Source organism: Balaenoptera musculus, chromosome 1 (genome assembly GCF_009873245.2).
Source record: "Balaenoptera musculus isolate JJ_BM4_2016_0621 chromosome 1, mBalMus1.pri.v3, whole genome shotgun sequence".
In the NCBI taxonomy this organism is placed as follows: Eukaryota; Metazoa; Chordata; class Mammalia; order Artiodactyla; family Balaenopteridae; genus Balaenoptera; species Balaenoptera musculus.
Genome location: NC_045785.1, coordinates 153,420,095 through 153,435,201, shown reverse-complemented (window position 1 = coordinate 153,435,201; position 15,107 = coordinate 153,420,095). Strand labels below are relative to the sequence as shown.

At 45.4% G+C, this 15,107-nt stretch overlaps 1 protein-coding gene across 1 annotated transcript; it reads right to left on the bottom strand.

Annotated features, from left to right (window-relative positions):
• Positions 1 to 826: 826 nt before the first annotated feature.
• On the bottom strand, positions 827 to 11,666 carry IL19 (interleukin 19). Its single transcript, XM_036839182.1, has 6 exons — positions 11,260 to 11,666; positions 7,391 to 7,537; positions 7,172 to 7,237; positions 4,650 to 4,802; positions 3,662 to 3,736; positions 827 to 1,341 (listed from the first exon to the last, which is right to left on the bottom strand). The coding sequence occupies exons 2-6, from the start codon at positions 7,532 to 7,534 to the stop codon at positions 1,231 to 1,233; spliced, it is 549 nt and encodes a 182-aa protein (XP_036695077.1). The 5' UTR covers positions 7,535 to 7,537; positions 11,260 to 11,666; the 3' UTR covers positions 827 to 1,230.
• Between the last annotated feature and the right edge of the window lie 3,441 nt (positions 11,667 to 15,107).

Here is a 15,107-nt window from a genome sequence, read left to right as displayed (position 1 = left end):
GGCCGCGATAGTGAGAGGCCCGCGCACCGCGATTAAGAGTGGCCCCCACTTGCCGCAACTAGAGAAAGCCCTCGCACAGAAACGAAGACCCAGCACAGCCATAAATAAATAAATAATTAATTAATTAATTTTAAAAAAAGAAATGAAGAGTAGGTAATCAACAGATGACCAGATCTCTTCCCCAGCTTCCCCTTCAGTAATCTTGTGAACAAGATAGCATCTAAAGAAAAATCAGGAGGAGTCGACGAACCTGCACACAGTAGGGGATGGCGGCGACTCTGACCCCCTAACTCAGTGATAAACTGAGATTACTTCCCTGCTTCCCTTTAAAAGCTTTCACGTCCGAGCAGAATCTTTGGAGGTGGTTTCTGGGGGATGCTGAGTCCATCTCCCCAGATTGCCAGCATTCTGATTGAAGGCACATTTCCTTTCTATCAACATTTGTGAGTATTGATTTTGTAGAGCAGTGGGACCCAATTCAATAACAGAGAGACAGAGAGAAAAGAGAGAAACACAGAGAAAGAGAGATCAGAAATGGAGTGATAGCAAGACGGAGTCATGATCAGAAGCCCTACGTTCGTCCTCTTGATCATTATGTGGAGGACAGGGAGCTGGATGGAGTCCAGTTTGAAACCCTTGGCACTAACTCACTTTGGGACTCTGAGTAAATTTTTATCCCTCTCTAGGTCTCAGTTTCCCCATCTGTTTCTGTTCTTTAAGGCCCTTTTAATTCTAATAGTCACCATTCATGGTTCCTTCTCCCTGAATCAGAAGACACTTCCACTAATTGGTAAAGAACAGAGTTTATTCAAAAAATCAGTCAGTACAATATGCACTACAGGATACCACTTAGATCACATCACAGACACAGGATAGACAAGTTCACAATAAATTAGGGGGAAGCCCACCCTCTCCCTCCAGGATGGCCCGCAGGACCTTTCGACAGACATATTTCATATAAATATGACAGTAGACTGCTTGGATACTTTCAGGTGGAATCAGACAGCCTGGGCCCAGCCAGTGAGACTTGTAGCTACAGGGTAAGATGTGCTCAAACCTAGATTTTTCCCCTACAATACCTCAGCCCCAGAGAAAAGAATTCCAAATGGGCAGGAAGGTTTCCTCAAAAAGACCTAATTTGCATAAAAATGGAGCCTCCCCCATCTCCCTCCCCTTCAAAGTTGGCTGTCTCCCACTGGAAACCTCTCAGGGGCTGTTCATCCACCACACTTAGGTTTCTTGTCTTGAGGCAGCAGAAGTTCCTTGATGATTCTTGTCAATCCAGGCTAGGAAGACATCAAGCTCTCCCAGAGACTTAATGGCAGCAGACCGGACCTCCAACTGAAACCATGGAAATCATCATAAGAACTTGCCTTTCTAGACCGTGTCATAGTTTTCAAATCACTTTCCCCATGTTCTGGTCCTCATGAGGTTTGCTTTTTATTCAACCATTATATCTGCAGGGCATACAGACCTCAAATTATTTTCCTAATAGGTGGCCTAAATTGCTTTCCACAAACAAGCAGTTAAATCATGTCAGCAACTTATAAACAAAATGAAAAGGTCTTCATTCTTTGCCTTCTGCTTTTCTTTTTCCTATATTTCCCAGAAAAAAACAACTTGCTTTTCTGGCAGTTCTGCTTACTTTCCTGTTCATATCAGTTTGCTTTAGTACTTCTGCTCTCCCAGAAAGCTGCAATCCCAGCGGTGCCCAGCAGTGGGGAGGGAGAAGGGTATGCCTCCATTGGACAAATTAAAGCACTGAAGCCCCTGAGGATGTGTCCTACCCAATGTGCCACAGCCGGTTGGTAGAAGAGCTGAACTGGAACCCAAGTTTCCTGACTTATTCCAGCTCTTCCTCAGCAGAATAGAAGGATATGGTAAGATCCAAAAGTATGTCCTGTGGAGCCAGAGGGCATGGGATCGAGTCCTACCTCCATCACTTAGTTGCAGTATAAACTTAGTTAAGTTACTTAACCTGTTTGTGCCTTGGTTTCCTAACTTATCAAATGCAGATAATGGCTCATAGCATTGTCGTGAGGAATAAGTGTGTTAATACATTTAGTGTGCTTAGAACAATACCTGGCTCATAGGAAGAACAATACGAGTTTCAGCCATTGTGATGTTATCCTATGGAGCCTCTCCACAAAGAAGCAGAGGTCTGAACAGACCCCCCAGCTCCTCGTTATTCAAAGCATTGTCATAATTTGGGAGTGTGGTTGAAACACAGACCTACCAGCCAGAACCTGCATTTTAACAGAATCTCTAAATGATACACGTAAGAAACACTGCTTCTAACTCCACCTCTACATGAGGTGTGCATTCAACATCTACACCTACATGAGAAGCACTATTCTTCATCACCACACAGGATGCTGACATCAGTTACTGGCCACAGTGACACCCAGCAGGTAGCATGTTTCATGTATAACAGCTTACAGTTCTCTGGAGATCTTTGCTCCCTCTGTTATCACCACCATCTTAAACAGTATGTGCTTTCCCTCAAAACTTAACGTAGGTCTGATATGTGAGGGCATAAGAAAATGCTGGAAGGATGATAGGGAAGGGGAGCCCAGGAAACTAGCAGGTGAGGTAAGACCAACACACTCTTTGCAGACACAGAATTGGGCAGACCTGCAATAAATACTGTTGAGTAATCATTAATCATTAGAGAAATGCAAATCAAAACTACAATGAGATATCATCTCACACCGGTCAGAATGGCCATCATCAAAAAATCTACAAACAATAAATGCTGGAGAGGGTGTGGAGAAAAGGGAACCCTCTTGCACTGTTGGTGGGAAAGTAAATTGATACAGCCACTCTGGAGAACAGTATGGAGGTTCCTTAAAAAATTAAAAATAGAATTACCATATGACCCAGCAATCCCACTACTGGACGTATTCCCTGAGAAAACCATAATTCAAAAAGAGACATGTACCAAAATGTTCATTGCAGCTCTATTTACAATAGCCAGAACATGGAAGCAACCTAAGTGTCCATCAACAGATGAATGGATAAAGAAGATGTGGCACATATATACAATGGAGTATATCACTCAGCCATAAAAAGAAATGAAATTGAGTTATTTGTAGTGAGGTGGATGGACCTAGAGTCTGTCATACAGAGTGAAGTAAGTCAGAAAGAGAAAAACAAATACCGTATGCTAACACATATATATGGAATCTAAGAAAAAAAAAATGGTCATGAAGAACGTAGGCGCAAGACGGGAATAAAGATGCAGACCTACTAGAGAATGGACTTGAGGATATGGGGAGGGGGAAGGGTAAGCTGTGACAAAGTGAGAGAGCGGCATGGACATATATACACTACCAAACGTAAAATAGATAGCTAGTGGGAAGCAGCCGCATAGCACAGAGAGATCAGCTCGGTGCTTTGTGACCACCTAGAGGGGTGGGATAGGGAGGGTGGGAGGGAGGGAGACGCAAGAGGGAAGAGATATGGGAACATATGTATATGTATAACTGATTCACTTTATTATAAAGCAGAAACTAACACACCATTGTAAAGCAATTATACTCCAATAAAGATGTTTAATAAATACTGTTGAGTAAATGAATGAATTTGAATGGAGAGGAGGCTGCCCAATCAGGCTCCGACATCCCATTTCCATCTTCCCCATCCTCTTCCCTTGCCTTACCTGATCGTAGTTGTCGTGGATGATTCTGGTTGCATTGGTGGCCTCCTGACTGCAGTGACACAACCTCTGCTCCTGCTGTGATCAAGCGGAGACAGCACCCATCAGAAGACCTTTCCACCCTGGCTCGCTCTCACCGCCACCTCCTGCATGAGGAGTAATAGTTCTCCTTCCTCCCAAGGTGAGAGTCAGGTGAGTAAACCCAGGTTGAGGCAGAAGGGGGCAGTAGGGTCTGCTTGTAGAGTCACCCTGCACTTACCCAGGGCTGGAAAGGCCTGGAGAGTAGGTTCCAAGTCTGTGTGTCACCACCCAGTACAGCGTTAGGTAGGCACTCAATGAATATGTTGGGCCAGTTAATTAAATAATTGGTTAAATGAATCTTAATGTAAGTGGGACAGGGGTCATGACCTCTTCTAACAATTTTAGAACCCAAGGCACAGAGAGGTGAAGTAACTTGCCACAAAGTTACACAGGAAATCTTTGTCAGAGATGGGGCCAGAACCCAGGTTTTCTCCTGGTCTAAGTTTTTGTTGGTTTGTGTGGGTTTGGTTTTATTTCTGAGGCTTGTTTTTAATAGATCACAATGAATGAATAGGTGATCCTTAGGAGAGGCTATACCAGGGAACCACCCAGAGGTTAATTGGTATGGAAACCCCAAAGGGCCAGAGACCAAGAAACTAGGGGTATGCCTGTGATAAGCCCGGAATCCTCAGCATGGCTCTCTCACAGGCCAGCCCTGGCATCACCTAAGAGATACTTTGACATAAGTCGGTCACCACAGGAAGATTATCCATGAGGAAACTGGGTCTGATGAGGAGAAAGCCCTGGACAAGGAGGGACCACTGGAAGAGGCTCCCAACCGTTCTTCCCATGGGCGACAGGGCAGGGAATTTCCTTTGAGTCCAGGATCCATTTCGGAACACTGACTGGGGCCAGCATGTCCTGGGCTCTCCCTGGGGCAGACGGAAAGCAGATGCTGCTGGTGACTCACACATTGTTGCAGAGTCTTCTGCATGTAGAGGAAAGAGTTGGCAATGCTGCTGATTTTTCTCAAGATTTGGGGGCTCAGCTCCTGGTGGTCCTTGAATACCCTGTCCACGTAAAACGCCAGGAGGTTCTTGGTCACACAGCACACATCTAAGGGCTACAGACACAAATTAGGGAAAGCCCCAGAGGCCCTCTTCTCTTACGATCTTAGAGACCAAAGCAGCCTGCTTGGGTAGGGGCAAGAAGGAGTGAGATAACTAAAAGTCATTTTTTTAAATTCATATTGGTCTCAGAGGGTCCTCTTAACCACACCAAAGCTACTTATGACAAAGGCACCAAGGAGAGATTGCGGTTCTTACCCTCTTTTTACATGGCCAGGAGATATTCACAAGGGATGGAGCCCAGTCAGAGACTAGAATTCTCTCTACAGCATCTCCAACATGTCATCCCGGACTTCTGCTTAACCGCTTCCATCAGACGCCTCCCTTTTGAAAGGACCAATGTCTGAGCAGCTTTCTTGAAAAGCACTTCCTTACATTGTGCTGAAGTCTGCCTCTCTGGAACATCTCCTAGCCACCGACATGCGTTTATGCAATGGCTATTGCATGTCAGGCCTATGCTGGGCACATATTCCTTCCAGTGTAATGACACTGTGTTTATCCTGGCCACCCTGCTCAGCTCTCCTCCAGTCTGTCCTTTCTAAACTTCAGGGATCACTTGGATGGAGCTGAGAGGTGCAAGAATAGAAACTGACAGCTGCAGAAGTGCACACATCTGGGTAAGTCCTCCTCGGGCTGAACGCAGCTCTCCCTAAGGGAAAGCTCCTGACTTCCCCAGGCACAGTTTAAAGCAGCTGGCCAGGCAGAGTTTCCTTCTAGCAGTTTGCACCCGGCCCTGAGAGCCAGCGCAGGAGATTTATGGCTCAGTCTGAGGAGGGAAGTGGCTACAGCCAGTGGTGCATTTATCTTCATTAGCATTTAAAGCAGCAAAGCCTCCTTGGTCCGACAGGCAGATTTTCTGATGTGTAAACTCACCTTGCAACACAAAAACCCTCCTTTTCCTCTGCTCCTGCTAATTCCCTTAACCAACGGGGCAAAAAGCTGCAACCTCTGTTTTATCAAGGAGGGGGAGAGGGGGAGGGGAGAAATATGGCAAAGACCTGCATCCTCATTGACCCCTTTCCTTATGCCACATCAGCTACTTCTTGACCTTGAGAGGACAAAGAATCTGGAGACAGAGGCATGAGACTTGGGGGGGTCTATTACTAGCTCAACCAACTAGCTAGTCATTCTTTCTCCCAAAATGTCAATTTGGTCACTTGAAAATGATGGTTTTGGAACAAATGGCCTTTTGGGTCCCTTCCAGCTATCATATCCTCTGAGTCTCTTATACCATTGGCTGGAATAGTATTTAGGAAGTGGCTCCATGTGTTTACCATAAATAAATCAGGCCTAATACTGCCTAGAAGAATTATCTCGTGCAGAGAAGCCCAAGGAAAAAGTAAGTCTTTGTGGATGTACCTTACACTCTGTCACATAAATGCCTCAAAGAACTGGATCTTTCTAGAATGCTTACAAAGACTGGAGGAGCTCACTTTTAAAGGCACTGCTCAGTGGCCCCTTCTGTAAAGTGAATTATCACCTCGTAAGCCAACTGTTTTGTAACACACACTCACCACCTCTCTCTGGACCAGTAGACTGATCCCCTCCCTGCTTTTGTGCCTCAAGCCGGCGGTTGTAAAGAACATCACCAGACTGTCTAAGAGACTTTGTGGTCACACAGTCTTTGGCTCAGAAACCTGCAGGGACTCCAGATGGCCACACGGCGCAGCCAAAAAAGAAAAAAAAAGAAGGCCGAGGCTCGGCCAGTCAGTTTCCATTTTGGCCTGGCTTTCAAGGTTCTTGGTAAAACTTACTCCAACGTATTTGTCCACTTCATTCTCTTCCACTTGCCTTCATGTCCCTCACACCACGAGCCTGGTTGTCTCTTTTATTTTTTTTCCCGCCGTGCCTCGCGGCTTGCAGGATCTTAGTTCCCTGACTAGGGATTGAGCCTGCGCGCTCGGCAGTGAAAGCTCAGAGTCCTAAACACTGGACCGCCAGGGAATTCCCCCTGGTTGCCTCTATGTCCCCTGACACGTATCCATTGATTTTACATACCCATTCTCCCCAAACCCTTCCATCTCTTTTAGCCACTAACCCCAAGCCTACTCAGCTTTTAAGTCACTGCTCATTTTCTCAGCTTCCCCATGAAACCTTCCAGAGTCAGCCTGAGCCCTAGACATCCTGTCCCATTTGAGCGTGTGGCACCCCAGTCACTCCCTGGGTGAACAGCCTCCCATGGGGTTCAAGGTCGCTGAGACGCGAGTGCGCCCTCACGCATCAGTTGACATGTGAGAAGCCGGAGCATCAGAGTTCACTGGAGGTTAGGAAAGAGAAGAACACAGGGTGAGGATTATCTCCCTCAGCCCTGCGCCACTTCACCATAAAAATAGCAATAGAGGAACGAGCAGACACAGGCCAGTACCTTAATGCTGTGCAGGGTCTCCGATGTGGACAGGATGGTGACATTTTGGAAGGTGTCCTTAGCTTGCTGTGGAGGAAAACATAAGAACAGACACAAGCAGTGAGTACTCCACATTCTCCGGAGACACAAAGGTAATGAGAAAGAACTGGCTATCCACGGTTAAGATGTAAAGTGAGGCACGCCCCCCTGCCCATACCTTCACCCCAAACCCGTACTCACAATGGCGTTTTTGATCCCTCGGAAACTCTCCTCTATACGGCGCATGTCCATGGAAATCACACATCTCCTGAGACCTCGGGCATGCGCTGAGCACAGAAAGACCATCGCACCCAGGAGGCAGAGAGAAACACACTGTGCCTGCATGTCCTACAGGAAGGGATGAAGTCAGCTTCCCAGCCAAGAGTGGAGAGCAAGGAAAGAGACCCCAACCGAGTTCCCCTTTGGACCTCGCGGGGCAGGCCAGATGGCAGCCGAGAAAACAGGACTCAGTACCTTAGCCTGTGGACCTCGGGGCATGTGTCTCCTTCTCTGGTTTTTTTTTAATCAATTGAATGAGCCCTTCCCTCTCCCCCCTGCCCCCGCTCCACCCCTAGAGAGGCTGATCCAGTGCTCTCCCAACTCCCAGGGAGTAAATTCGTGTGTAAATCACTCTCATGACTCAACACGGCTCACTTTTCAACAGGGTGAGAAGCATTGTTTTTAATAAATTAAACAGGAAAAACAGGGTTGGTAATATGCCCTAGGAGTTAGGCAACAGATCTGAAAAACTATAAAAGCACATTTTGTTTTTTTTGTTTGTTTGTTTTAACATCTTTATTGGAATATAATTGCTTTACAATGGTGTGTTAGTTTCTGCTTTATAACAAAGTGAATCAGCTATACATATACACAAGTTCCCATATCTCCTCCCTCTTGCATCTCCCTCCCTCCCACCCTCCCTATCCCGCCCCTCTAGGTGGTCACAAAGCACCGAGCTGATCTCTCTGTGCTATGCGGCTGCTTCCCACTAGCTATCTATTTTACATTTGGTAGTGTATATATGTCCATGCCACTCTCTCACTTTGTCACAGCTTACCCTTCCCCCTCCCCATATCCTCAAGTCCATTCTCTAGTAGGTCTGCGTCTTTATTCCCATTCTGCCCCTAGGTTCTTCATGACCTTTTTTTTTTTTTTAGATTCCATATATATGTGTTAGCATACGGTATTTGTTTTTCTCTTTCTGACTTATTTCACTCTGTATGACAGACTCTAGGTCCATCCACCTCACTACAAATAACTCAATTTTGTTTCTTTTTATGGCTGAGTAATATTCCATTGTATATATGTGCCACATCTTCTTTATCCATTCATCTGTTGATGGACACTTAGGTTGCTTCCATGTCCTGGCTATTGTAAATAGAGCTGCAAGCACATTTGGTTTTTATGTTTGCCCCCAAAATAGGCAACACCCTTTTGTTATAAACCCCTACTGTGTATCTGCTTAAAATCATTCCTTTGAAGTCAGCTGTGAAGATGTCACCTTCTGGAGAAGATGGGAAAGGGAGGTGCGGGGCATCTAATAACTAATTAGCCACAGTGAAGAGAGAGACCCACAGATGGCAAGGTGGCGGCTTCCCCTCCATCACCCACTGAGCCAGCAGGCACCAGGGACAGGTTTGCAGCTCGCTAGCCTCTAGGCAGGGCCAGACCTGAGATGCCTGCTGCCTCTTCTAGTTCTCGCGCCCCTCCTGCCTTTCTCTCTGCCTCTTTGCATTGGACCACTTTCAGTAGTGTCGTGTAACACACCTTGAGAAAAGTGCCCAAAGCATAACTGTACAGACTGTTGAGTTCTCCTTCTCTGACTTTCTCCAGCACTAGCACGTTTCACAAACAGAGCTGAGGGTTAAAGGTAAGTCAGAGGGCAACCCATGGGAATAGACCAGCCTCTGCCCAGCCTCCTCCACGTGCAGACTGAGCACTCATTCCCAGCCATGCGTGTGCTGCATAAGCGTAGTGGGTGCATCAGTGGAAGAGGAGGCAGCGAGCATAGGAAGCCAGCTGAGGGGGCTGTGGACGCCCCCACTCCTAACTATAGTTACAGCTGCTCTAGGCACGCACGTGTGAGAGCATGAGCCACACCTGTCCCCGCTCCCCTCCCCCCACCCCGATCATCCTCGGGAGTCCCAGGCTCTTCTCCAGAAAGCTGAGGAACAGCAAATCCTGCTTAGAAAACCATTTTTCCTTCTCTCTCCTTAACTCAGCATCATTCCCAGTGAGGGACAGGTGTAGGTTGAGACCTCACTGTAGAGCAGGCATTATGTTAAAGAGCTTGATTTCTCTTTTTCCAACCTCTTTCTGGAAAAACAGGAAAATAGACCCCATTGACAGGGGAGACTATAGAGTCCCCCAGAGCTCTATCCCCTTGAAAGGCAAATAGGGTGCTTCTAGAGAGCCAAGTGACCAAAAGGGGGCACAGTTTTTCTTCTGACAACTCTCAGAAGCAGTGGGGCATTGCCGGTTCATCCCCCGCTGGGAGCCTCAGAGGAGAAAGATGTGGAGGAAAAAGATGTCCCCCTTAGCTTGGTGAGGCGATTCCAGACATCTCGGCTGATTCAGGTAACAGTAGTAGCTAACGTTTATCATACATGCCATGTGCCTGGGGCTCCATGCCAAGTATTTTCCACAATTATCTTATTTAATGCTCACAACCACCCTATGAGGTAGGTTCTGTTTCTATCCCCATTTTACCAAAGAGGGAACTGACACTTAGCAAGGTGGAGAAACCTGCCCAAGGTACATGACCAGCGAGTGGCGGAGCCAGGATGTGAAGGCAGGTGGCCCGTTCTCCTTACCACTGCACCACCCCACCTACAGCTCTGTTCCTCCTGGGATCTCAACTGAAGATCCAGCAGATTTCCTTACAGCAGACAAAAAGGAACACATTTCTGATCGGATCCCACTGAACCAGTGGTGTTCCTTATGTTTAAAAAGATATTTAATACTGCAAAGGATTAAAAATACACATATTCTAAAGTGCCCAGCACAGTTCCTAGAACAAAAAGTTTATAGTAAATGCTAGATTCCTTTCCCTTGAACCCTCCAACACTGTTGATGGGAATGTAAATTGGTGCAGCAGCTATAGAAAACAGTATGGAGGTTCCTCAAAAAACTAAAAATAGAGTTGCCATATGATCCAGCAATCCCACTCTTGGGCATATATGCAGACAAAACTATAATTCAAAAAGATACATGCACCCCTATGTTCATAGCAGCACTATTCACAATAGCCAAGACATGGAATCAACCTAAACGTCCATCAATAGATGAATGGATAAAGAAGATGTGGTACATATATACAGTGGAATATTACTCAGCCATAAAAAAGAATGAAATTATGCCATTTGCAGTAACATGCTTTCACCTAGAGATTATCATACTTAGTGAAGTAAGTCAGAAAGAGAAAGACAAATACCATACGATATCACTTACGTGTGGAATCTAAAATATGACACAATTCAACATATCCACGAAAGAGAAACAGACTCACAGACATAGAGAACTGACTTGTGGTTGCCAAGGGGGAAGGGGAGAGGGGAGGGTAGGACTGGGAGTTTGGGATTAGCAAATGCAAACTTATATATAGGATGGATAAACAAGTCCCTACTGTATAGCACAGGCAACCATATTCAATATACTGTGATAAATCATAATGGAAAAGCATACGAAAAAGAATATGTATATGTATAACTGAATCACTTTGCTGTACAGCAGAAATTAACACAACATTGTAAATCAACTATACTTCAATAAAATTTAAAAAATAAAATAAAATAAAAAATAAAATCATCATATTTTTTAAAAAAATAGATTCCTTCCCCTTCCCTTTCTTCCTTCCTCCTTTCCCATTCTCCCTGTTTCTTATTGAGAATAAGGTACTGGAAAGTTCAGCCTCTCTACAGAATACCCCTCCCCATTCTACAAAATGCCCAGCACTTGGGATATCATAGGCCATCCACAGTGACAGCAGGTCACCTCTCTGCAGCTGTGAAGGACGAGGGCTGGGATGATTGATGAACAAATCCTCTGAGGAAGGACGACACGAGCCTCACCTCTCACGGGGTGCTCCTGGGCTTCTCCTGTGTCTTCACTCTTCGTGTTCCTTGCCACTTGTAAAGGGCTGGTCACTTTAATGCAGGTGGATACAAGGAAATGCTGTCAAGGTTTACTGGGTGTGTCCATGTGGAGGGAGATTGTTTTTCCCCTCATTTCCTTAGCATCTCATTTCCCGAATTGATTTCTTTTTCTTTTCAGATACAGCTGATTAATGATTATTAAGAAATGCCTCTTTCTTCTCGGTCTTGACATGCAGCTTCTAGCAAAAATAAACTCCCCATCTCTATGCAAATGAGAATTTCTTGCAATCCTGTGTCCATACAGAAAAACCCAAGTAGGTCACTTTCCTCAGGGCTGTGGCATGTCACCAATCGTACCCTGCAGGCAAAGTCAGGAAAGCACTCTTCTGACAGCCGTGCCCTGCTGCAGCCAGCCCTGAGACCCTGTGGGTGCCCCAGCTCCTGCAAGCTCCATCTGCCTGAGCTACTCAGCACCTAACATGTGCCAGGCAATAGCTTAAATGCTTTACATGCATTATTTTGTTTAACTTCATAGGGAAGGTTTTTTTTTTCGTTCTCAGAAATGCAAGGATTTCTTTGGACATCATCTCTTTCCTCTCCATCTTGTCCCTTGGACAGCCCTTTCATTGTCAATTAATGCAGAGAGAGAAAATGAGACTGGGAGTCAGAGAGGCTTAGCAGTCCGTGGCAGAGCCAGGAACAGAGCCTGGAATCCTTGCTCTTGAGCTAGAAGACTCTCTATCTAAATTACTTTTTTACACAATCTTTACACCGCCATGTTCTTCAAGAATCAAGATTTGGAGAGATGGTGATGAAAAGACAGGGTTTAAAAAGTTTCCTCTCCAAACACAAATTCCCAAAACAGAGTTTGTTTTTACCAAACAAAACAACTTGTGGATGGGGTGCAATTACAAGAGACCCCATGGGCCCTTTGGACAACGGGTTGGAACAAATCTGCCCTGCAGCCATACTGGCAAGACAGAGTGGTAGGCAGGGCACTAGCAGGGAAGGAAGAGGGACGGAGAGGACTGAGAACTTTTTATGGGCATAGATGCAATGGAAGGGAGCCACAGGGGCTGGAAACCTTGTTGTTCAGCATCTTGGACATAATGAAATAGTACATGTTGAGGGAAAATGGATTGTAGTGGTCACAGCGTAGCTCTGGATTTAAACCCAGGCTCTCCCTCTTCTCTGTGAGACACTAGACAAGCTACTCAAGACCTTTCTGAGGCTCCATAAAATAGATGAAAATAAACCATGAGGATTTGAATGATCTAATGGACTTGACCCATAGTAAGTACTCTGTAAATATTATTTATTCTGATGCTGTATGCCAGACAGCTGGAAAGAGAGAAGACACCTTTTTAGGACTTAATAAGTGTCTCTTTTCTCCTTCTGGGGAGGAGAGAATGAGCTACTCTTGAGTCCAGAGATCTCTGCCCCCCCACCGCTGCTTCCCCGGGGAGGGAGATGGGCGGTGGGGGGCAGACGCTGTTTTTCTCAGCACTGTCTGAGCTGCCTGGCTCATAGCTCACAGATGGTGGCCCCATATGTGAGAGGACTGCAAAACTGTGCTGACTCACAGCTTGTATTCATCAGCTTGCACTCAAATGGTGTGTTCTGACCCAACTTTCATCTCAGGACAAAGATGTCACATCAGGAAGCTTGCAGAGAAAGGAAAAATATGTTAATGTGCTTATAGCTCCCCTCCAGCATACACTGTATCACAGTGACTGGGACTGTACCTCTGGAGTCAGCCAAGCGTAGGCTGACTGCCTCTGCTCCCTACAGCTGTCAGAGCGAAGGCAAGCCAGCTAATCTCTGTGCCTCTGCTTATTCATCGGCAAAATGGTGCTAACGGTGCCTAACGAATACTCACCATGTAGGCATGGTGTGTAGATTAAATGATTAAATGTACGTTTTCAGCACAGTGGCTGGCACATAATAAGAGATTAGAAAATAATAAGCTTTTTTATTAACGTTACAGCCCCCCTTTAAGTCCCTAAATTGGGAGGAAGGAGAGACAATAAGAAATGATTTCTCTCCATCCTAAGCCTTGCTACTAACATCTAATATAAAAAGATAAGCATATGGATTGAGATGGAATGGCGTTCCTCCCAGGATTGCAATCAAACGGTGTATTTGATCCATAGATGTGGGTTATGCCTAGCCTTAGAACTGGGTCTTCTAGAGTCAGCTGACCCACCATTGGGATACCAGAGCTCAAGTTCCCATTTGATAAATGAGAATACAGAGAGATTGAAGGAAAACCAGAGAGCCAGGATGGAGATGCTCTGAGTTTGATGGGTGCTGGACACAGCTCTCTCACACTTTCCAATCCCCTATCCCCACTCACAATCCACTGCACCTCCATGAACCATTCACAATGCTGCCAAGGCAATTTCTTCTCCATAGGAGTGGAGCTTGCCACTCCTAAGTGCTAAGTCCTGGAGCTCAGACAAAAAGTGAGCCAGGCATTGTGCAACTCCAGAGGGCACCATGCCCATTGCCTTTTATGGGAATGAGGCTCCATGGAGCTGAGCAAAGTGCAGCCCTACTGAGTGACCTGGAGGAAATGGATTAGGTTTATATGCATAATTTCAGTTAGATCTGAGGAAGGACCTATAGTTGTGAGGACTATATGACACTGGAAAATATGCTAGAGAAAGAATTTGTAAAAGAAAGAAATACTGATACTGATGGATGGATATTTCATTTGGGAAGTAAATGGGACTTAAAAGCAGAAAGAATATAAATGTTATTCAGTTTTTTGTCTTTTTATTTTTTATTATTTTTTAATTGGAGTATAGTTGATTTACAATGTTGTGTTAGTTTCAAGTGTATAGCACAGTGGTTCAGTTATACATGCAGACATATATATATTCTTTGTCAGATACTTTTCCCTTATAGGTTATCACAAAATATTGAGTATAGTATAGAAAACAAACTTATGGTTATCAAAGGGGAAAAGGGGGAGGGATAAATTAGGAGTTTGGGATTAACATATACACACTACTGTATATAAAGTATCAATAGATAACCAACAAGGACCTACTGTGTAGCACAGGGAAATATAGCTGGGAATATAAATGTTTAAATGTCTTGGTAAATATATCTGGATTGTAATAATATGTTTTGAATTGTATATAACTTTTACAATAAAGTAAAAAAAAGAGATAAATTTCCCAGTTCTGGCTGTTCCCATTGAGAGTTGCTCTGTAAATAGTTGTAATTTTGGTGTGCCCGTGGGAGAAGGTGAATGCAGGGTCTTCCTACTCCACCTTCTTGGCCAGTCCCCCCGGGGACTTTAAACATGAAATGTTTCTCCTCTATTTGGGGTTTAGAAATGAGAGTCAGAAAAGACAGCAGAGAGCACCGGTTCAACGTTCCCATTAAAGCCGTGAACAAACGGAGACGTGAACCAGCCCTCCCATCACCCAGCAAAGACACGGCATACTGTTCTCAAATCTCCACGTTCTGACTTCCAGCTCAGTGCCCTTTCTAACCCCACTCTGCCTTCCCATTTCAGGGCTAGGTGGAGTGGAACAGAACATAAAGCTGTGGGGAACATCAAGCCTGTTTAGCAGGGGGAGGTGATGTAACTCCCCCAAGCCAAGCTGTTCTGACTTGCCTTCACCCAGGAAGTTAATGACCTGAAGAAATTCACGCTGGCTGCCCCTGTGCTGGTGGGGAGGGAAGGACAAACTTACCTTGGGCACCTGTGCTACATCAACCTGGCCTTTCCTTCTCCGTTTTCACCCCCAGGGCTCTAAGTCACAGCCTGGTGACCTAGAGTCTCAGATCCTGTTTGACACCTTATGTCA

Bases quoted from the DNA above. Each gene is read 5' to 3' on its own strand.
- IL19 (XM_036839182.1), bottom strand. From the start codon at position 7,534: ATGCAGGCACAGTGTGTTTCTCTCTGCCTCCTGGGTGCGATGGTCTTT. The intron at 7,238-7,390 runs GTGAGTACGGGT...TTTCCTCCACAG, and splicing joins GAGGGATCAAAAACGCCATT to CAAGCTAAGGACACCTTCCA. The intron at 3,737-4,649 runs GTGAGTCACCAG...GCTTGATCACAG, and splicing joins AGAAGACTCTGCAACAATGT to CAGGAGCAGAGGTTGTGTCA.